General features: G+C 44.5%; 2 protein-coding genes across 7 annotated transcripts in view; one reads left to right on the plus strand and one right to left on the minus strand.

Moving 5' to 3' along the window:
* Positions 1–19,131, minus strand: part of MMS19 (MMS19 cytosolic iron-sulfur assembly component) — a 32,953-nt gene extending 13,822 nt beyond the window's left edge. For all 3 annotated transcript variants that reach the window (XM_087432370.1, XM_087432369.1, XM_087432368.1), the window contains exons 1-8: positions 18,981–19,131; positions 7,398–7,446; positions 4,726–4,826; positions 3,826–3,911; positions 3,372–3,446; positions 2,880–2,949; positions 2,379–2,507; positions 2,228–2,289 (exon numbers count right to left, since the gene is read on the minus strand). In XM_087432370.1, coding sequence (XP_087288496.1) covers positions 2,228–2,289; positions 2,379–2,507; positions 2,880–2,949; positions 3,372–3,446; positions 3,826–3,911; positions 4,726–4,826; positions 7,398–7,446; positions 18,981–19,092 — 684 coding nt within the window. In that variant the 5' untranslated portion in view covers positions 19,093–19,131. The remainder of the gene's footprint in view (positions 1–2,227; positions 2,290–2,378; positions 2,508–2,879; positions 2,950–3,371; positions 3,447–3,825; positions 3,912–4,725; positions 4,827–7,397; positions 7,447–18,980) is intronic.
* Positions 18,655–23,998, plus strand: part of UBTD1 (ubiquitin domain containing 1) — a 52,785-nt gene continuing 47,441 nt past the window's right edge. Inside the window, exon 1 of one of the 4 annotated variants that reach the window (XM_087432376.1) lies at positions 18,655–18,726. Coding sequence is in view for 2 of the 4 variants with exons in the window: in XM_087432374.1 (XP_087288500.1) it covers positions 19,922–19,991 (70 nt within the window). In the remaining 2 variants the exon portion in view is untranslated. Of the gene's footprint in view, positions 18,727–19,335; positions 19,992–23,998 lie in introns of those variants that run through there. The other 3 variants (XM_087432374.1, XM_004427912.3, XM_087432375.1) reach the window with 3 other exon arrangements.

Consider the following 23,998-nt stretch of genomic DNA (forward strand, 5'->3'; position numbering starts at 1 on the left):
AGATAGTTGTATTTCATAGTTGCACATTCTTCTAGTTGCTGTATGTGGGACGCGGCCTCAGCATGGCCAGAGAAGCGGTGCGTCGGTGCGTGCCTGGGATCCGAACCCGGGCCGCCAGTAGCACAGCGCGTGCACTTAACTGCTAAGCCACGGGGCTGGCCCCCATAAGAATATTTCTAACACAAATAATTACACTAGAGCCAGGTGTCTCTATCTTAACCGTCAACAGCTTTCTGCTTTCCACAGACCGCAGTGCAGAAGAACACACAAAAATCTGCTCAAATAAGAGAAATTCTCCTATCATTAGATATAACCTTGTTTTGCCTAGAATCTGAGAAAATATATAAGCAGTTGGGAGCAGTGATTATCTTTAAAGGGAAAATGGGTGGTGGCAGTAAAGGGGTATAAAGAGGCTTAATTCTCTATCCTTTAACTGTTGACTCATGCTCATTGACTCATCTTTCAAAAAGATGAATGACATACTCTTCCTCACCCCAAAATTATAAATGCATATATTCTCACAATTCCACTTTTAGGAATTTATCCTATTGTTATACCCACATACATGTGAAATGATACCTGTACAGGGTATGTAAGTGGCAGCATTGCTTGTAACAGAAAAAGATTGAACAACAAGCTTTATCCCATAGAGGACTAGTGAAATGAATTAGATATTTTCATGCAAAGGAATATTACACAGCCATAAAGAATAAAGAACTAATTTATATACTGATATGGAACATTCTCCAAGATATACTGTTAAATGAAAAAGGCAAAGTACAGGAAAGGTGTATATAAATGCTACCATTGGGGTGGGGGTAAAGCATTTGCTTACACATGAAAAAGCTCTGTAAGATACAGACATAATTGATAAAACTGGTTGACATTAAACAAAGAAATTTTGTAGTAGGTAGATTTTTCACCTTTTTGCACCTTTTGGATTTTGAATCATGTACATGTATTATCTTTTCAAAACAAACAAAATAAAACAAAGCAAAAACAGAGAAACCTGGTAGCCTAACCAAGAGCTTTCAAGATTTCAAAGGCGTAAGTTCTTCTGAGTTAGAAATGATAATACTGATTACAAAAGAGATCAAAAGAACTTCGGGAGAGGTGGTCCCAAGCAACATGTCATTTGGAATAAGCTGGTAAGAAATTCCATATGGCAAAGATGGCTGTGTTGGGCCGGCCCCATGGCTTAGCGGTTAAGTGCACGCGCTCCGCTACTGGCGGCCCGGGTTCGGATCCTGGGCACGCACCGACACACCGCTTGTCCAGCCATGCTGAGGCCGCGTCCCACATACAGCAACTACAAGGATGTGCAACTATGACGTACCACTATCTACTGGGGCTTTGGGGAAAAAAACAAAGGAGGAGGGTTGGCAATAGATGTTAGCTCAGAGCCGGTCTTCCTCAGCAAAAAGAGGAGGATTAGCATGGATGTTAGCTCAGGGCTGATCTTCCTCACAAAAAAAAACAAAAAAAAGGATAGCTGTGTAACATAAAAGGCAGTGAGAGTCAATACTCAGATGTTCTTTGGTGTGCTGTGATGAAACTCCTTTCATTTCTTCCAAACCACTAATGCTCATAGTACACATACCCATGCATATCCATACAGTGATGAGACCCTGAGTATTTGAAAATAGAAGGGAAATCAAGATGGAAAGTGGGAGGAAGGTCCAAGGGAGTCAGAGCAAACACCTCCTGTACATACTGTGCTCAACTGTGTCTTCTTTGTTTTTTCCATTTGTTTCTATTGGCTGAGATGCCCCTCGGGATCCAGGATCACATCCTACGCATCCTTCAAAAACCAACTGAAATCCTATCTTATCTGTGAAGTCAGTTCCTGCCTACTCTAGCTCACACTAACCTCTGTCTTCTCTGGACAACTATGACACCACTTGTTTTGTCCCATAATCTCGTATTGTTACCTAAATGTTTCAACCTCCAAGGGCAGGAACCGTGTTGTACAATCCTGTAGCCCTCAGCACTAAGTACATTGTTAAGGAGCTTAAGAAGCCCCCCCACATACCTGCTGAACTAAATCCTTCCTTTGATGGCAAATGCTTCTCTCTACTTCCCAGTTTACTAAAATGTAAGTTCATGAGGGCAGGGATTGTCTCTTTTTTGTTCATTACTGTACCCTCAGTGCCTAGAACTGGGCCTGCCACATAGCAGGCAATGAATAAATGAATGAACGAATGAATGAATGAAAGGTGTTACTTACAGGGGTAAAATCAATAGGGAAGTAACAAGATGTCACTTCAAACAACTCCTCCACAAAGGGTCCTAAGGCAACAAAGAAAGAATGAGGTTAACTTAAAAGCTTTACTCATCTGACAAGTCCAACCAGCTAATTCAAGGCTACAAGGACATACCCAGGCTATAGTCCCTGGAAATGAGGTCATGGACGATGTGGAAGGCCACCAGAAGATTACGGGGATCCTTTTCCCCATCCATCACCTGGATGAAGCCAAAGGTGAAGTCAGCTCCTAGGCTCTTCAGCTCTGGGGAGGAGAGAACAAGGTCACTACTGCCCCACGAGATACAAAGCTGGGGCTTTCTTCTGGCCTGTGTGCTCCCTCTGCTATCACTGTCTCCCAGAGAAGACCATTTTTGTTTTTCTGTTCCAAGAGAGTACTCAGTGAAGAAGAGATGTGCAACAATATATAATTGTTACAGAGGTAAGAATTTAAAACATCAGCTCAAACTCGACCCTTCCTTTACTGGGGAGTAAGTGGACCCTCCGTTTCCCTTTATCATTCTCTCTCAGAGTATTGGCTCTTCTATATCACCTTCAGGCTAAGATGAGCCCTGGTAAGAGGGGAAAAAAAAGATGTGCTCACTTCTCAGATTTCCCAGAGAGCCCTGCCTCTTACCTTCTTCCCGCGTTCGCATGAAGTTGGTGATGATACTGTAGACTGTGTGTCGGTCCACCTGTGGCAGGGACTTAGGGGTCGGAGAGATAGGAAGTAAGTAAAGAAAGTGCTCAAAGAATACCTCAGCTGACAAAACTACTTCCTGCTTCACAACCTCTAAGTGGACAGTGCTCTTTACACCAGTATAAGATGAAGCTAAGAGGAAATGCAGAGAAAGGATATGGCTCCTGGCCCAGGAGTACAGCAGTGGGCCAATAACCAAAACCTGTCTGCTGTATGCCTTACTTTCTTTAGGTATAAGAGGACACAAGTCAGACATAATAGCATGCCTTTCTCTCCTTATACAGTAGCAAGAAACAGCATGTAAACGTGGTCAAAGACCTGACAGAGTTCAGAACTTAGAAGCCAATATTTTTTTGCCACCTAATTCTAGTTATGTCAAGGGCTGGGAGCCAGAGGAAAATACCTGTTTCTGTAACTGTTATCACTCACCTGGACGTGGACCTCCTGGAAGATGGCTTTAAGCACAGAGACAGCCAGCCCTGGGGGCAGGGACACACACAGGCTCTAGGGGAGAAGAGGAGATAAGTGAGCACCGAGGGAATTCTAGCATAGCCTTCAAGACACAACGCTAAAACAGGCCTAATTAGCTACAGTGGGAATGACAACATCCAGGTTCAAGAAGGGCTAACGGTGAGAAGTGTGGTCCCTTTTCTCAAGCTGATTAGTTCTCTGCAGCGCCTTCCAGTCTGGTTCTGAATTCCAGTCCCCAAAGGACACCTTTACTCTCTAGACTAAAAACAAAAGTGGAGCTGGTTGACACTAGTTAGTCCCACACTTCAGCATTGATCCTCAGCACTTGAAGTCTCACCCTCAAAGGGCAAGAAGAGAATTCATTGGAAAAGGGCTCCTGCAAACACAGTATGTAATGAAAAAAAGAACTCACTAGTGCCCTCAAGCCCTGCAGGACAGATGGGATCACAAGATGATGGTCCTTCAGCCGGTTCTCATAGAATAGGATCAGGTGTACAACTGCACAAACCAGAAATTCAGCCATTAGTTTACACAGGCTGGACGAGGGCCCACCAGCTTTGCTCCTTCCCAAAGTTTCTAAGGGTTGTTCCTGCTTGGGCTTCGCTACAAATTTTCTCCTTCACCAAGACATATGTCCCATGCCCTCCCATTTGAGGGTGCCTTGATCAGTCAAGAAAACAAGTGAACATCTTTTATTACCCATTCTCATAGAGGTCCAAAGTCAAACCGATATTTGACCCCAGAACGGCCTTCCTATAGAACTGAGGTTAGCAAACTTTCTCAAAGGGCCAGATAGCAAATATTTTAGGTTTAGAGGACATAGTATCTGTCACAACTACTCAACTCTGCTCAACTCGGCCGCTGTAACATAAAAGCAGCATAAACAATAGGTAAATAAATGGGTGTGCCTATATGCTAATAAAACAATTTATAAAAAAAGGCTGTAGTTTTGTCTACCCTGCTACAGAAGATAAATAAGTGGTTTGCTTTGTTCCTTAGACTTTAAAACACTTCAAAATTTCTTTATTCTCCCACTCCATCTATGAAGCACTGCTTTGTCCATTTTACAGAGAGGGAATGATACACTGAAAAAAAACTGTCTAAGGCTACATTTGAAATCCATGTGTCTTGCGTCTCAATTCTTATCACCTCTGCCACATATACCAGTGAGGAAGGAAGACCTTGAATTAGTATTTCACAGATACCTTATGCCCTCCCTTCCTCCCTCTCTCCCTGTAAAGTTAGCTTGAATCAACAAGGAAGCCCTTGGCTCAGCAATCCAGGAAGACACGCCTACTAGTGATGCCAGTACCTTCCTTCTCCAGGAGCAAGGAGTGACACTGGAGTAGCACCTGTGACAAAAGCTGGATTCCTCGTGCCCGAGTTCGGGGTTCTGGATTCTCTAGGGAGGACCTGGGGGAAAGTAGGATAGAGAAAGCCTGACATTACCCAGTTCAAACTTTTGAAGAAATAAATATTTTGCAATTAGTCACACTCACCCCCTGGGCATGGAAGCCAGCCTAGGGAGGTGTTCCAGAGGTATTTAGCATTACAGATAGTAGTAAGGCCAGAGCCTAAAGAGCCAATCCCCAGATTGATCTGGCATCATTAGAGACACATGTGACACCAAGCCAACAGAAGTGTCTGTCTCCAGGCACCAAGTGGGCATTGGGCTTATTCTTTCTCCCCAGTGGACGACTGTGACATTCCTCTGAAACAGAGCTTAGCAGGTACCCACAGGGACCGAGAGATGATTGGCAGCTGTGGCTTCCACCAAAACAAGAGGATAATAAATATTTTACAGCTAAAGAAAAAATGCTGAGGAACCACGGAGGTCTTAGGGGGAAAAAAACCTTTATAACTGGAAGTTCACAAAGTAAGATGGCTAGAATAAAGGTTTTAACTATTTAGGATTATTGATATGAGAAGAGCTGAAGCAACAAGGAGGTTATTTATCTTCAAAATAGCTCTACAGAGATTACATTTAAACATACTAAAAGGAATCTAAGCAACTTAAAGTAGGAAGCAGAAGATTTCTGAGGGAGAGCTGGCCAGGACATTTGAGTGAAACCTTAAGGATAAGGATATATATAACTAGGGGTAAAGGGGCAAAAATAAGATCACATTGACAGAATCCCTAGGATAGGAACTTGTAGAAAGGTTTCTACTCAGAAGTAGAAAACTGTGCATTCAGAGCATTTACAAATGGCCAAGGCATACAAATGCTCATAGCAGCATTATTTGGAATAGCCAAAACGTGGAAACAACCCAGATGTCTATCAACTGATGAATGGTTAACAAAATGTGGTATATCCATACAATGGTTTATTAGTCAGCAAGAAATGAAGTGCTGGCCGGCCCCGTGGCTTGGTGGTCAAGTGCGCACGCTCCGATGCTGGTGGCCCGGGCTCGGATCCCGGGCGCGCACCGAGGCACCACTTCTCCGTCCATCCTGAGGCCGAGTCCCACATACAGCAACTAGAAGGATGTGCAGCTATGACATACAACTATCTACTGGGGCTTTGGGGGGAAAAAATAAATAAATAAAATCTTAAAAAAAAAAAAAAAGAAATGAACTGCTGATACATGCTAAAGTAGGGATGAACTTTGAAAACATTATGCTAAGTGAAAGAAACCAGTCACAAAGGTCAGATATTGGATGATTCCATTTATATGAAATTTCCAGAATAGGCAATTCCACAGAGATAGAAAATAGATTAGTGGGGCCGGCCCCGTGGCATAGCAGTTAAGTGCACGCGCTCCGCTACTGGCGGCCCAGGTTCGGATCCGAGGCGCGCACCGACACGCCGCTTCTCCGGCCATGCTTAGGCGGCGTCCCACATACAGCAACTAGAAGGATGTGCAACTATGACATACAATTATCTACTGGGGCTTTGGGGAAAAATAAGGAGGAGGATTGGCAATAGATGTTAGCTCAGAGCCAGTCTTCCTCAGCAAAAAGAGGAGGATTAGCATGGATGTTAGCTCGGGGCTGATCTTCCTCACACACACACAAAAAAGAAAGTAGATTAGTGGTTGCCAGGAGCTGAGAAAAGGAGGGAATGGGGAGTGACTTCTAATAGGCATGGGGTTTTTTAGGGGGGATAATGAAAATGTCCTAAAATTGATTGTGGTAAGAGTTAAACAAATCTGTGAATATACTAGAAGCCATGGAATTACGCACTTTAAAATGGTGAACTTTATCATATGTGAATTATATCTCAATAAAGCTGTTATTTAAAAAAATGGACCAAGGCCACCACAACCTGAATAGAAAGGCCAAATGGTCTCTATTCGGGAGAAATGCATGATAGTGACTTAGTTTTTTTTCCCTCCAATTTTCTATTTTTCTGTTTCAGAAGACATGCTGGCAGTGACAGTTAAGAACCTTTGCTAATAAGACTTGTCAATTTAAACAGTCTACCAAGTATGAAATATGAGAAAAGCAGGCATTAGACTATAAGCATGTACTTCCTCTGGTGCTTGGAATATCTGGTTATAACACTGATCTTTCAGCTATTTCCCTAAGCCTTTTCCTATACTGGGGATCTGGTACAAGGTCAGCCTCCTGGCAACTCCCCAGGCAGGGCCCAGTGGCAGGTCTGAGTCAGATCCAGGCAGACTAGAATCCCATGGGGGCGGTGGGTCTAAAGATGCACAGGAGGAATCCCAGCTCTAATTAAATAACAGTGGATGGCCTTCAATCACCCACCTACCCAAACCTGTGGGCTGATCCAGGAGCTGATGGGGCCCACAGGCTGTGGGCTCCCAACACTTCCTTAGGAGTCTCAGGCGGGTGGCATGAAATTTTTTTCAGGAGAAACATAGACTTAGCCTAAGGTACTGATATGGAAGTGGGGGAGTGTTGGGCTACAGTAGGAGAAATTCAGGACCAATTAGCTCCAGGAAAGCAGCAGTGTACAAAATAACTTTTTGAGTGCACAGGCAGGCTGGAGAAGGGCATTCTAGAGCAGAGGATCTTACCCAAGGGCTTCCACCACTTGTAACACTGTATAGCTCCCGGATTTCACTTCTAGAGGAAACAAAAGAAGTAATTATGAAGAAACAAAACCAAAACCCCATCCCAGGGTTCAATGGCTCTAATTACAATGTTTCCTGCCAACCCAAGGGTTGTACCATGGGGCCCCCTATGCTTGCCAAGAGCCCCTCCTACATAAGAGGCATTACTGTAACACTTCAAATATGCAGCTTCAAGTATAAAAATTGAAAAGGAAGTAAATATATCATCTGTAGATAACATGATTGTATATATGGAAAATCCAAGAGAAACAACTGAAAAAATATTACAAATAAAATAATTCATTAGAGTGGCTGGGTACAAAAGTAATATTATGAAATTAAGAGCCTTCACATGTATACATACAAAAGCCTGTAAAAAATGATATAAGGTAAAAAAGATCCTATTTATAATAGGAAACAAAAAAAAAAAAAGAAAATACCTGGATATAAACTTAACAAAAAATGTGAAGATCTGAATGGTGAAAACTTTAAAGCACCAGTGAGGATCACAAAAGAAAACCTGCACAAATAGAAAGGCATGCCATATTCTTGAAAGACTCAAGATGATAAATTTCCCAAATTAATCTATAATTGTAGGCTATCTCTATAAAAGCACCAGTAGAATTTTGGGGGAACTAGATGAGCTTATTCTAAAGTTAATGTGCAATAAATAACACATAATTAGACAGGCAAATTCTGAAAAAGAGTAATGGAGTGGGGAGGGAAGGTAGACCTTCCAGATATTAAAAAGATTATTATAAAGTCACAATAATTAAAATGGTGTATACTTTTGAATATACTTGAAATTTCCCATAATAAAAGTAAAAAACAAAAAACCAGTGTAGTATGAGTTCATATTCAGACAAAGAAATCAATGGTATAGAAATAGAATAGAAAGTCCAGAAAGAGACACAAATACATATGAGAATAGGATTTTAAAAGTCATATTTCAATTAATGGGAAAAACAGAGACTATTCAATAAATGGTATTGGGATAAGTGGGTAAATATCAGAAAAAATATATATATTGGCTGTGAATCTTTCACCCAAGTAAATTACAAATGGATTAAAGAACAAAACATGGAGGGCCGGCCCCGTGGCTTAGCGGTTAAGTGCGCACGCTCCGCTGCTGGCGGCCCGGGTTCGGATCCCGGGCGTGCACTGACGCACCGCTTCTCCGGCCATGCTGAGGCCGCGTCCCACATACAGCAACTAGAAGGATGTGCAGCTATGACATACAACAATCTACTGGGGCTTTGGGGGGAAAATAAATAAATAAAATCTTAAAAAAAAAAAAAAATGGAGAAAATTTCTAAGTATAACAAAATCCAGAAGACATAAAAGAAAGGATTGGTTAAAATCAGCTACATTAAAAAAAATGGATTTTCTGCGAGGCAAAAAAAAAAATCATTAGACAAACTGGGAAAAAATATTTGCAATTCTTATAACGAAGGGCAATTTTGCCAATATATAAAGAGCTCCTACAAATCAATGAGAAAAAGACCAACAACCAAGTTAAAAATGGGCAAAAACAAAAAAATGAACAGGCATTCCACAGAAGATGCTCAACCATATTCACAATAAGAGAAATGCAAATTAAACTACACAAAAACTTTTTTTTTAACCTACTAGATTGGCAAAGATCAAAAACGTTGTACCACACATCTGGCGATGGTGTGCAGCAACAGGCACTCTTACACACTGTAGGTGGGGATATCAATTGGTATAATTCCTTTATAGAGGGCAATTTGACACTATTTTTCAAACTACTAGTGTACATATGCTTTAACCCAGGGGATCTTCTTGAAATTTATCCTATATACTTGTAAAAGTGCAAAATAATGCATGTACAAGGTTATTTATTAGAATTATTTCTAATAGCAAATGACTGCAAACAACAAATGGCCACCAATAAGAAACCAGTTAACTAAATTACAGTACATCCATATGATGGAATTCTCTGTAGCTATTTAGGAAAAAAAAGAAAAATTAAAAAAGCCTGACAAAGCTATATATATATACTGATAATGGGACAAGATCTAAAAGCAGAACAGTGTTCATAAATAGTACATAGTATGTGCACAGCATTGTTTTTATTTATTTTTTTATTATTGTTTTTTTTGGTGGGGAAGATTCACCCTGAGCTAACATCCATTGGCAACCCTCCTCCTTTTTTTTTTGATTGAGGAAGATCAGCCCTGAGCTAACATCTGTGGCAATCTCCCTCTATTGTGTATGTAGGATGCCTCCACAGCATGGCTGGTGAGTGCAGTAGGTCTGCGCCAGGGATCTGAACCTGCGAACCCAGGCCGCCTAAGCGGAGCCCAGGAAACTTGAACCACTGGGCCACGGGGCCGGCCCCCATAGCATTGTTTTTAAAGGGAGGGGGGATTGTTTCTATTTGTATTGATTTATATCTTGGAAGATAAAAGGAACTAGTAACATTGGTTGACTCTAGGGAGGGACACTGGATAGCTAGGGGGTTGACAGGTAGACTTTTTAAAAAAATTAATGTTTTATTTTGGAATAATTTTAGATTTAAAGAAAAGTTGTAAAGATAGTGTAGAGAGGGGTTGGCCCTGTGGCTTAGCGGTTAGGTGCACGCGCTCCGCTACTGGTGGCCCGGGTTCGGATCCCGGGCGCGCACGGACGCACCGCTTCTCCGGCCATGCTGAGGCCGTGTCCCACATACAGCAACTAGAAGGATGTGCAGCTATGACATACAACTATCTACTGGGGCTTTGGGGAAAAAAAGGAGGAGGATTGGCAATAGATGTTAGCTCAGAGCTGGTCTTTCTCAGCAAAAAGAGGAGGATTAACACGGATGTTAGCTCAGGGCTGATCTTCCTCACACACACACAAAAAAAAGATAGTGTAGAGAATTCCTGTATACCCCTCACCCAGTTTCCCTGAATGTTAACATCTTGCATGGTACATACGTCAAAACTAGGAGATTAGTATTGGTACAGTACCATTAATTAAACTCTAGACTTTATTCGGACTTTACCAGTTTTTCCACTAATGTCATTTTTCTGTTCCAGAATCCAATTAAGGATATCACATTGCAATTAGCCATCATTAATCTTTAGTCTCCTTTGACTTGTGAAAGTTTCTCAGTCTTCTTTGTTCTTCATGACCTTGATATTTTAAAGAAGTACTTTATAGAATGACCCTCAGTTTGGGTTTGATCTTTTCCTCATGTTTAGACTGGGGTTACGGATTTTGGGAAGAACAGCACAGAGATGAAGTGCCTTTCTCATCATATCATACCAGGGGTACAAGATATCAACATGACTTACCTATCACTGGTGATTTTAACATTGATCACTTGGTTACAGTAGTGTCAGCTAGGTCTCTCTGCACTGTACAGTTACTATTTTTCCCTTTCCCATCTTTGGAAGGGAGTCACTAAGTCCAGCCCACACTCAAGGGGGTGGGGGAGATTAATCCATTTCCTAAAGAGAGGAGTATCTATCTACCTATATTATTTGGAATTATTCTGTAAGGAAAATTCATCTATTCTCCTATTTATTCAGTCATTTATTTTATTTTTGGGGTTTTTTTTTGGTTTTTTTGAGGAAGATTAGCCCTGAGCTAACATCCAATGCCAATCCTCCTCCTTTGTGCTGAGGAAGACTGGCCCTGGGCTAACATCCATGCCCATCTTCCTTTACTTTATATGGGATGCCTCCACAGCGTGGCTTTGATAAGCAGTACGTAGGTCCACGCCTGGGATCCAAACCTGCGATCCCCGGCCGCGGAAGCGGAGTGTGGGAACTTAACTGCTAAGCCACTGGCCAGCCCCTTAGTCATTTATTTTATATCAGCATAGACTCGTGTATATTCATTTTATACTTTGAGTTATAATCCAATACTAGGTTATTTATTTTGTTGCTCAAATTGTTCTATCTTTGACCACTGGAAGCTTTTTTAGGATGGCTCTTGCGTCCCTTTGACACGCCCCATCCATTTATTTTTCAAGCACTTTCTTATTTTCTAGCACTACAAAATACTACAGGTTAATCAAGTGATTTCCCTGCCCCAGCCCCAGAATAAGCTCTTTCTCCAAGAAGCCCTGGTTTCTTTTATCGGAGAATGGTATTAGAAACCAAGATCTGGGTGTGGATATGCTGTTTGCTCTTGGGGTGTCACTGGTTCTAGCCCTTCTTAGTAGAGAGAGCTGGGAAATACACGCGGGTATTCTAACCCATGTATACACACATATTTATCATTATTTCTGTTTCTATCCATATATATTAAACTAAACATAACATCATATTAAAGTCTCCAACTCTAATCCAGTACCACAGGGTTCATTCTAGCTCTCCCTCTTGCTTATTTGTAATTTTTTTCTCTGACAGTGAGAAACCTGGTTCCCATTATCTACCATGTACTATTTTTTCAACCCTAGTATAGCTATAAATTACTTTCAGAATTGTCAACCTCTGTAAGAAACAAATTTATATGAAGCGTGCAGTGTTTACGTACAGTTTTGTCTTTAGCCTTACAGTTTCCAGACAAAAGACTGTTTTCCAGAGTCACTTAGATCAGCTCTTTTTCCCTTACTCCTTCTAGTGAAGACATGTCATACACTAGTAACACAGTTAGATTTGTTTGTCTGTCTGCATTACATCTTGAGATGGAAGGGAGACTTCTCACTGGGTATTCTTTTGCACCTTTTCAATGTTGTACCATGTGAACATATTACTTATTTTTAAAAATGCAATTTTAGCAGCACAACAGTAATTCACATAGATCTAACAGAAGCATCTTAGGATATATTTTCAAGGGAGAAACAAAGAGTAGGGCCGGCCCTGTGGCTTGGTGGTTAAGTGCGCGCGCTGCGATGCTGGTGGCCTGGGTTCGGATCCCGGGTGCGCATCGAGGCACCACTTCTCCGTTCATCCTGAGGCCGAGTCCCACATGCAGCAACTAGAAGGATGTGCAGCTACGACACACAACTATCCACTGGGGCTTTGGGGGGGAAAAAATAAAATAAATAAAATCTTTAAAAAAAAAAAAAGAAACAAAGAGTAAAAGCTTAGCAATCTTCCTAAGGGTTTGGCTAACAAAGGGGAGTTCTGGATCAATAAGGTGTGGCAATCAGGGAATCACCTCCAGCAGCCTGCTGAGTTCCCAACCCACCTACTCCTGAATGCAGGATCTACTTGGTTAGCTCTCACCAATACTGGACTTTGGCTAGAGTGAAAAAGAGGCTTGAGAAAAATCCCAAATGTTCAGTTTCCCTTAACTGCCCTGTGGTCTCAGAGCAACAGCTGTGAGCTGAGCTGGACAGAGGCTCACTCTGGTACATGAGTAAGAAGCCCAATCCACCCGACTGAGGAAAATAGTGCTCTAGGCAGGATTCATAGCTCGTGAATGGCACCAATTTAGACATCAGGCACTCCTAGCCCTACTCGTGCCAGGAAGTGGAAGGCCCAGCTGCTGCTGCCCTTGCTCCTGAGGGAAAAAATACACAGGCTGTGGGGTGGGGGAGGGGGCAGCAGCCAGACTAATAGAACAAACCAAGGAACTGATAGTTGGGTTCTATACCCAATTCCTTAATGGCAACACTTAAGTGAGGAGAGAGACCCATTTCTGGGTTATAAACCATAAAAGAGTATTTCACCATTTGGGAGGGTGGAAAAGAGTACTTTTTTGGAAACTCTTGGCTAGAGCCCAGGAAACTGCTGAAAAACCCATCTAAAAACTAATTTCAGTAGCAGCCAGAGAAGAAGTTAGTAATTGTACATAGGAAGCTATAGGGGACTGATAACTGTTACTAGCAAAGAACATCACTGAACTGAATCATTCAGCACCACCACCAAGTCCACTGTGGATGCTGGGCTAGGGTCTATCTTTGGAAATACCTCAAGTGCTGTAAGACAAAGACCTGCCTAATACCAATAGGCCCCACTCAGTTGCCTCTAATTTTTTCATTTTTATAAAAATTGAGGTATAATTGACATAGAGTGAAATGCACAGATGTTAACTGTATAATTTGATAAGTTTTAACAAAAGTATACCCTGAGTAACCAACATCCCAATCAAGATATAGAATATTTCCATCATCAGAGAAAGTTCCCTCATGCCCCCACCAGTCAATTCCCACTCCTATAGGTTGCCTCAAATTTTATAAATGAAAAAGACTTCTTCAGCATTCAGTATACATCATTATGAAACTAGCTGCTTTATAATTACAAAGAAACATCCATTTGCATGTGATTCCCTGAATCCCAGCATATGGGTGAACTCCTCTGGGGGAGCCCTTCAGTCTTCATACCTCTCACAAGGATCCCATCTTGAATTAACGCAGCACAAACATAAAAGAAAAGTACAAAAGCAATACAAAATTAAGAAAAAACCAAGAGATATTATTTATATTAGCTTCATAGCTACCACACAATAGTAAGTAAGAGTAAGGAATATGGTGAGTAAGGTGGCAAAAAACTAAAATTGGTATTTTGAAGATGTTTTCACAAAGGTGACTAACACCTTATTCTAGTTCTGTTGAGTCTACCTCAGAAATGTCTTTCAAATATAATTCTTCCTTTTTATCCCTATAACTGGCAGCCTTCAACATAGCCCTCCTCTTTTTGGTGAAAAGGGATAAAAATGGAATTTTTAGATAGTGGTGATGGTTGTGGAACATTGTGAATATACTAAAAGCTAATTAATTGCACACTTAAAATGGTTAAAGTGGTGAATTTTAGCTTAATTAAAAAAAAACAGGCTGGCCCAGTGGCGTAGTGGTTAAGTGCACACGCTCCGCTTTGGCGGCCAGGGGGTGCGCAGGTTTGGATCCCGGGTGCACACCGACCCATCGCTTGTGAAGCCACGCTGTGCCAGTGGCCCATATAATGTGGAGGAAGATGGGCATGGATGTTAGCCCAGGGCCAATCTTCCTCAGCACAAAAAAAAAAAAAAAAAGAGGAGGATTGGCATTGGATGTTAGTTCAGGGCTAACCTTCCTAAAAAACAAGAAACCTTCCAATCCAACCATACTCTATCTAGAGTCACCTCCCTGAAATGCATAATTGCTTCCCTGCCCACTAATCTCCGTTTCTTATTGCCTAAGGCCTGAGTCCTTGGCTTGATGTCCTTCACGATTTAACCCCCAAATCCACTCTAGCCTCATCATGACTCCTATTATTCAGTCACATGAAATCCCAATATGTCAAGCTCTTCCGTATCCTTAATCCTTCAAACATTCCCTTGGATTGGAACGCCTCTTTCCTGTCCTTGTCAGTCTGAGGAACTCTACTCTTCAAGGCAGCTCAAATGTCAACTTTTTTGTGAAGCCTTTCTTGATTCCCAAAACAGAATTACTTCCTCTTTTGTGTTTCCTCCATAATTCTTTAAAAAAATTGTCGTGTGTGTTTTCATTTATTCATTCAAAATTTATTGAACACCTATTATAAATTAGGTACTGTGTTAGGGCTGGAGATAGAAACATAGGAAGTTTTTTTTTTTTTTTTTTAAAGATTTTATTTATTTATTTTTTCCCCCCAAAGCCCCAGTAGATAGTTGTATGTCATAGCTGCACATCCTTCTAGTTGCTGTATGTGGGACGCGGCCTCAGCATGGCCAGAGAAGCAGCGCGATGGTGCGAGCCCGGGATCCGAACCTGGGTCGCCAGCAGTGGAGCGCGCTCACTTAACCACCAAGCCACGGGGCTGGCCCAGAAACATAGGAAGTTTTTAAGGAGCCCATAGTCTGCTGGGGCAGAAAGACATTTAAAACAACCATAGTGTAACAAGTTCAGTGTTACCATAGTGATATAAACAGAGAGACTTGGTTAACATAAAAAAGGAGTAAAATTCCTGGGTTTATGGACCATCACTAACTACAAGTGATTAATTCTCCTAACACTCTAAATTCTCCCAAATGAAAAATACCTGAATATCTGGAAGTACTGTTAATTATGCACGTGGACTCCTGGGATGAAAGAAGCTAATAAAGAGTTAATTTTCCTAAGGTTAGTCTCACTGGCATCAAGGAAAAATAAGCGTAAGTTCCTTTCCCTATACAGGTAGGTCTAAGTTTTTCCAAGGTGTCCAAGATTTGCTCTCTAAAAATGGATCTACTAGCACCTCCTAACTACCCACACTTTCCTCAGCAGGGCACCAGTCCGTGTAGGACACTGAGGAGTTGTCAAAAGAGTATTTATATGAGCACGACATAGAATGCACAATCAGACCTCTGTTTGATGGACTTGCAGCCTCTTGAGAATCTGGAGTAACAGCCAAGGGGGGAGGTGAGGAGGATGTAAAGGAGCAGGAGAAAAATCCCAATCAGGACTCGGTTCCAATCAAGGTCTCAACATGCCCTTTCTGCTGAGGATGCCACAGACATTTCTCAGAACTAAACCTTACTGTTCTTTAACAATCTTTCTGTTTCAGGAATAGTGGTCTCCTCAGGGAATCATGAATGTGGGAAAATACAATATAATAAAGACTAAAATGAAGGAAAATCCAAATAACTAAGAGGAAGAAAATTTATATCCATCATCTATAAATTCAACATGTCCAAAAATCACACTCTTCAAAATCAGCTCCTTTCCCAACCTCCATTTTTGGACAAAGTATTTATCTTTTGCTCATCCTCAGGCTCAAAAGCTTGGGGTCATCTTAAAGTCCTCCTTTTCCTTGAAGCCCTATAATTAGTTAGGCCTTAAATTCCACAGATTCTTCCTTCAACATATCTTGCTCCATTCACTTCCGTAGTTTTTACTGCATACCTATTTATGCTAGTCTCCAGGAGACTATGGTGGTAGAAATGGGAGGGTGGGATGTGGAGATGCGTACAGAAACAGCTACTAAACAAGTCTGCTAATAAGTACATGAGTGGTAGAGAAATAAGTACCACCAAGATTCTGAAGTGTGAGATGAGTCTGGCTGGAGTAATCAGGAAACGCTTGGAGGCAGGCAGCAAACACTCAAGCTGGGCCCTGAATCCTAGGTCTAACTTTGATTACATGGAGCTAGTGGAGGGAACTGGGAAGGAAAGCACTCAGGGAACAGAAAATCAAGGTGGCTGCCTGGAACTAAAGGTCTAGGAGGGGAGTGGTGAGAGTAAAAGCAAGCTAGGGCCAGGTGTTGGCAGCCTTTGAATGCCTGGCTCAGAAGCCTTTAACCCTTAGGCTGCCGGGTCATTTCTCTTCCATCATTTGCACCTTTATATCTAACACCTATTTTCACCAGGAACCCAGGTGCAAAACAAAGTTGGTGGTAGCTGCCTTTAGGATCACAGGGTGTTTCTTCTTCATTTACAATTTGTAGAAGGGGCTTCTGCTGTGAGTGGCTGAATAGAAAGCTGGTCCCTTTAGCACTAACACAGCTTGATTTAGGCTAGAGGATTAGAAAGCACATCTTATTGTGGGGATGCTTCAAAACTCTGTCAGCCTTTACCAACCCTAACCAGGGCTGTGACCTAAGATCAAGAATACCAATTTAATCCTTCTCAAATTTGCTTTCATTATACAACTGACTCCCTTGCTCAAGGATCTACAATGACTCCTATTACCTACAATAGGTCATTCAAATCGCTCCGCCAGGAATCCAAGGTTATACATAATCCAACCCCAACAAACCTTTTCAACTTCATCTGTCACTACCCCTCTGTTACTTTTCTGCTACTACCAAACTGCTTTTCTAGTCAGGAGGGGCTAAATTACAGCAGGGCTAGTGTTACAGTCTTAGCTGAGCTGAATTAAATTTAAACTAGACAACAGGTTAGGCCATTTTTTTCAGGCATAAAAAATACAAATTTTACAAAAGTATTAGTAAGAACTTGGCAATCCTTATTCACGCGTCTTCTCAAATGTGTTATGAATTTGAAAAATCCAAAATTATTGTGTTCATAACGTATAAATGTGAAAGAAGGGTTACAAACGACACATATAGTAATGTTCTTTATCTTGGTAGGGGGTTGGACTGTGCAGGTGTATGTATTTGTCAAAATCCATGAATGTACATTTAAGGTTTGTACACTTCATTGGATATAAATTTTACACCAAAATAAACTGTAAATAAACTCTAGTTAATGATATGCATACCAAAGTATTTAGGGGGAAATGTAGTGATATCTGCAATTTAAATGGTGGATGGATATGCGATAAAGCAAGGTATATTAAAATGTTAATGGTAGAATCTAGGTGGTGGGTGTATGTGTTTCTTATGAAATTCTTTAGACTTTGCTCTATAATTTTCATAATAAAACACTGGGAAAAATGACATTGATAACAGACTGCACTTGTTAATTGTAAGCACTCAACACACTATACTTCATAAAGCTGTAAGAAGTTAAGCTCAGTGGAATGGCAGCATCAGGCATTTGCTCCTTGATGCTTCCATGCCACCTTGCACATATCTTTTACAGCTCTTTTCATGGTGTAGTGTACTATCTGTTTGCATGGTTGTCTCTCCCACCACACTATAAATTCCTAGCGGGCACAGATCTAGTCTGATTTGTATTTATATTCCTATTGCTTTGCATTGTGTTTGCAGAATAATGTGTGTTCAATAATGGTGGAAACATTGTATGAAAGTGGAATACTGCTAAGGACCAAAGTATTATATACTTCTAGTAGATTCACTTTATTCATTTCTCAGATATTCTAAAAGTTAATATGTTCAATTTTCAAGAGAAATGTGTCCTTTACTTCTCTCCAAGCATGCAAAAATTCCAAAAATAAAGCCAAAACTCATCTGTACTCAAGAGATTATTTTATATTCTATTACTTAAACACGAGGTCTGAAGCCCTCCTAACATTCAATAACTTTTTAGGTTTTTTCCTAAAAGAGTAAGGTCTCAGAACTCCAAGGAAATCTGTAATTTGCTTTATTCAAATCTAGATAAGCTGTCAGAACTAAGAGATTCCTGAACTGGTCAAAAGCAGGAAACTATAAAGATCTGGGGAAAAGATAAAAACAAATACCACATAAAAATGTCATGAACAAATTAATCAAGAACTTTACCAAGAAATGTAGGGAAAGGCTTAGGGAGGATGCGCAGAACATCTCAAACTCTCCCCAGACTGGCATCCCTCCTCCTCTCTCCAATTAGAGCCAGTCAGAGGCCCGGCCGCCCGGCCACTCCCAACATCCTACGTGACTCGAGCTGATGCCGCTGTAGATGCTTCTTCTCACGTCAACCTCCCAGAAACAAGAGCTCTGGCGGCGTGAGCACCTGATTCTGAACTGAAGAACCTGGGTCCGAGTCCCAGCTCCCCCACTTGCCTGATTTGCGAGTCTCTTGCACTCGCTGGGCCTCAGTTTCCTCAAGTGAAATGGTAATTACTTTCCTAACCCGGCCAGCGCAAAGGGTGGCTATGCGCGGAGACGAGGGTCGTAAAGGCGCTTTAGGGAAGATGCAAGCGACTCTCAGTTTGTTATGGCTCTTAAGCACGCGCTGCTCACAACCAGCCCCAGACCAATCTCTCAAAGTCACCACTGTCCCTCACTCCCTTCCCGCCCAGGGTCTGTGCTGAGGCCGCTCCCTCTTGCCGGCCCCCACGCGGAAGCCGCGCGGCGCCGTCTGCCGTACCTGCAGCCACTTGGTCAGCGGGGCCCTCCTGCTGACCCATGACGAAGTCGTGCACGAGGCCCCACAGGCTGCCTGTAGGCGCCACCGCCTCCAGAGCGGCGGCGGCGGCCATGATGCGAACCGCGGGAGGGAGAAGTGGGCGGTGGTACGGGCAGGCCTCTCGGCGCACGCGCCTCCCGAGCCAATGGGCTGGCGGAGGCTGAGGGGGCGGGGCGCTCCCTGGATCACGTGCCTGCAGGCTCCCGGCCAGGCAATTCCGGAGAGGCGTGGGACGGTCCCTCCCCGAGGGGCGGGGCCTAGAGTCGGGGCGGAGGCGCGGGGAGGGAAGGCGGCTGCTGGGCACGCAACCGGGGGCCGTTGAGGGCGAATAATTCCGGGCCCGGCTCCCCGGGAGACGGGCGGCGGGGCGGACACCTGGCTGGGTGGGGCCTAGGGGCGGTACGCACCCTAGGGAAGCCAATGAGAAAATCAGGCCCGGCCCGAGGGGGCGGTGCCGTCGGTCACATGCGCACCTGGGGCGGGCGGCGGCGGCGGCGCTGGCACTGCAAGCCAGGGGCAGGGAGCGGGGCCGGGCTGGGGCGGGGTTAGGCAGGTGAGTGACAGGCTCCAGGGGGCCGGCCCCAGCTGGGAGCCCCGAGCTAGCCGGGAGTAGCTGCGGCGGTGCCCGCCCCCTCTCTCCGCCCGGGCACCGTCGCGGGCCCCCCTGGCCCGGCCACCTGGGACTGTGCTGCGGAGTCGGCCACCTCCCTCTCTCCCCTCGCCCGCAAAGTTTGTGGCGAAGCCGGCGCTTGGGCAGAGCGCGACCCCGGGGGGAGATCGGGGAGCGCCTGATGCCCGGCGGCAGGAGCCGTTGACCCGGGACGCCGCCGTCCGGGGCAGGGGTGCGGAGCAGCCGGCCAGCCCGCCGCCTCCGGTGCATGGGGCCCGGCTGAGGAGCCAGCATGGGCAACTGCGTGGGGAGACAGCGCCGGGAGAGGCCGGACGCCCCGGGACACCCCCGCAAGCGAGCAGGTAACGACCGGGAAGGGAGCAGGGCCACGGGCGCCCCGCCAGTTGTCCCCCTCCTTGCCCGAGCCCTGGGCTCCCGGAGTGACCTCCCAAAGCTCCTGGAGCCTGGGTTTCCCCGATGGGTGCTCCCGAGCGAGACTGGGGCCCCCTCCCCAGCCCTGGTAACCGGGGGAGCCGAGTTGGGGCAACTGCGAGCGCTGACCCGGCTGTGAGCCCAACTTGCTCCAACTGGGAAGCTCCGGGTGGGGGCGGGGGCGGGGGCAGGAAATGTTTGCAGACCGCAGCGGGGCCGATGAAGGGGAGGAGGGCTCCGGGCGGGGGCGCCGCTGGCCTGGCAGTAGGGCTGGGGTCGGACGTCCGCCCGTCGGGACACGGCGCGGGCGGCTAGGCGTCCCCAGAACTCTGAGCGAGCGAGGCGAGAACAGTCGCTCCTTCCAAAGACTGTGTCATTATCCGGCTGCAGATCGTGTCTGCTGGAATCCGACTTGCAAAAGCAGCGCAGGACTCTGGGAAAGAAATCTTTATTTTTCCCGCAGGCTTTTTAGAGCCTCCTGGCCGTCTGGGAGCCTAGGAAAGGTGGGGTGCGGGGTGGGAATCGCCCTCGGGTTCGTTGGGATACTTCCTAGCCTTGGGAATGGGATCTACTCTCTGCTGATCTGCGAGGGCCGAGCAGCGCCTTCTCACTTTCTTGGTACACTCCTATCCTGGCGCTTTGCCCCGGGAGAGGTCTGGCGGCCGCTTCCCCGTGTCTTGCACTCACTTCCTTCTCTGAGGATGTTGCAAGGACCTTCTGAGAATGATAAAATCGTAGACTTTAGAGCTGTAAGGGACCTTCGAAGCTTGTCTAGAGTCCAGATAGACGTACCTCCTCCTGTCTATGTACAAAGCCCAAATCCAGAGAGGTTGATCAACTTGCCCAAAGCCACACAGCTAGTTGGTAGTACAGCTAGAGGTAGAACGCAGTCTCCTCTTCCACCCAATTGCCACATATCCCTTTGTGTCAGAAGAGCTACAGGCAGGATTGTTAATGAAGTGGAAATTCTAGTTGGAGTTTCCTGTCTCGTTTGACACTGAAGGTGTGTTGCTTGGGTTGTGGAAACCGGGAAGTAGGATGAGGGGAAACGGGGGAAGCAGGGAAGGATGTCTGTGTGGTGGACAGGATGACTTGTGGAAGAGACATGTTTTTATAGGGGGGACAGGGTAAAATTTAACATTGAAACCCTCTTGTCTGAAGGCAACCCTGACCTTTCTTCTGACTGAGGAAAGTTGATTCTCAAACCTAAGGGCTTTCTTCCTTTCATTCATTCATTTATTCAACAAGTATTTATTATTTATGTGCTCAGTCCACATAATTGACTTAGTAGCATTTTTCACTAACAACCCACTCCTACTTGAAATAATCCCTCCTTCCCTTCTTGTCATTAGACTATCTTGGTTTTTTTCTCTGATCACTCCTGCCCACCATCACCTCCTGGGTGTGGGCACACCCGTGATTCAATATGACATTCCATTTTTTTCTCTCATTATACTCCCTCCCAGGGAAATCTTATTCAGTCCCACAACTCTGTCTGTTGGGAAGACCCCTAATCTGTATCTTCAACTATTGCCTCTTGAACCCCAGACTCATATCTCTAACTGCCCACTGGATGCCCTAATGTAGATATCCTTAGATTCAGCACTTCTAAAACCAGCTCTGCATCTCTCCCCCTCAACCAGCTTCCCTCTTCTCTTCCATTCTTGCAGCTGCCTAGCTTTGTACTTTGAAGAACTCTCTCTGCTGACTTTCTCTGCCTCCATGTCCTCTGCCTCCCAGCCAGTCACTGGAACCTGCTGGATCCTCCTTCAGCAGGTCATGTGAACCTGCCCGTTCCCACTCTGCTTCATGCCCTTGTCACCTCAAGCTCAATATCTCCCAGGTTGATGTCAGTTCCCCACCAGAGGCAAGTTCATCTTCAGTCATTCATCCAGTGCTTGCACATGGTGGTCCCCCCAGAAGACTTCAGCTTTCAAGGCTGTTCAAGTCTGGTCCAGTCTGTCCTTTTAAGGCATGATTTCTTTCTCTTCCCTGACATTAAGGCCACCAGTGTTTGCTCCTGCCTTTTCGCTCTTCTTACCAAGAGCCTTTCTTCCCTTCAAGGTCCACCTCAAATCCCCATATCTTTCTAGAAGCACCTTGCCTGACAATTCCACCCCCCTCCCCGCCTAGTATAGGTGATTGCACCTTCTGAGAACTACTGCAGATACATTATGCCACTTACTTAACAATTATCTACTCCATATTGTTGGTCGTTTCTTTGATGTTTACAGTCTTTTTTTTTTTTTTTTTTTGGCGAGGAAGATCAGCCCTGAGCTAACATCCGTGCCAATCCTCCTCTTTTTGCTGAGGAAGACTGGCCCTGGGCTAGCATCTGTGCCCATCTTCCTCCACTTTATATGGGACACCACCACAGCATGGCCTGACAAGTGGTGCCTCGATGCGCACCCGGGATCTGAACCCAGGCCACCAGCAGCGGAGCGCGTGCACTTAACCGCTACGCCATGGTGCCCGCCCCTGTTTACAGTCTTATATCAGCAGCTATATTACAAGCTTGAAGACCTGGATTCTGTCTTATCCTTGTGTGTGTGTGTGTCTGTCTCACTTACTCATATAGCCGTACACATGCACACACACATGCATGTACACCCATACTCAACACTTAGCACAATGACTTGTACAAAGGAGGCCCTCAATATTTATTGATTTTAGAAAGCTAATCCGACTCCATCCTACCATCCAAATTTTTCATGTAAACATTTTACTAAGGTATGTATCTGCATTTTTGTTTTTACCTGCTAGTGTATCATTTTTTCAGTTCTGTGGGTCCTACTATGAATAGCTTTATTCATAAAGTCCAAAGCCAAGGGGAACCCTGTAGGATGACAAGGTTGCTCTAAGGGAAGGAATCTTTCTTAACTTCACAGCGTGCACCTGGCATTCCTGTAACATCTGCAGCTTACCCTTTGACAAGGACGTAGTTTTATGTTGTAACATTAGTGCCTAAAACTCCCCTAGCTCCCACTGTAACTCTTACCTTTCCTTTGCCACTGGTGTAATGGGAAGAAACCCTCAACAGAGAACTAGAACCTGAGTTCTAGTCCTGGGCCTATAGCTGCGTGACCCTGGGCAAGTCATCAAACCTCTCTGGATCACACTTTCAATGTCTCAGAAAGGGAGGGGATTATACAAGATAATCAGGGCTGTTTTTATCATCTTCACAAAGGCAGCTGTTCAGAACTGGAAAGTTATTGAGTTGAAATCTTATGCCTTGTTATGTCACCCATTGGCCTTAGTTCTGTCTTCCTAGTCACTGGACAGGTGAAGCAGAGGTAGAGTGCCCACTTGGTCAGGGAGTCTTGCATTAGCTAGAAGAATTAGGTGGTCCTCTCATCTCATCAAATTTTGTGGTTGTCACTCTTTTTTTATTTTTTTTTACTGTTACTCTTAATGCATCCCCAGTAGGTCTGTGTTCTCCCCTTCAGGTGCTGATTGGTCCTTGCGTGCTTCAGAGAATACTTGGGGGTTTACTTCTTTGGGGCGCTCCCGCCACCGCATACATATACCCTGGGTGGATCAATATCTCTGCCCATGAAGTGGTTGAGGTAGCCCCTCCCCCAGCCACCCGAGGGAGAAAGAGAGGTAGTAGAACAGGCAAGTCTCTTGCTCAGCTCCACCCTTTGAGAATGTGGCAGGGCTGAAACCCAAATATCTGACTCTGTTATGTGCCAGGCGTATCCACTTACATTCTGGAATCTCAAGCTTGGGGTGGACAGACCCAAGGCCCTGTGTTGGGCTGGTTGGGCTTGGCACCGTGGTTGCAAGAGAGTCTGCTTCTCGTTGTGTGGGTTGCTGTGGCTATTCTTGAGGGAGTAATTGGGTAACTTCTCCATTTGCTCAGTAAATATTTACTGAGTGCCAGGCACCTTGCGGACATGGTCCTTGGCCGCATGGAGCTTACAGTTTGGGAGGGGCA

The sequence above is a fragment of the Ceratotherium simum genome, chromosome 6 (genome assembly GCF_057802395.1).
Source record: "Ceratotherium simum simum isolate JZ-2026a chromosome 6, ASM5780239v1, whole genome shotgun sequence".
NCBI lineage: Eukaryota > Metazoa > Chordata > Mammalia > Perissodactyla > Rhinocerotidae > Ceratotherium > Ceratotherium simum.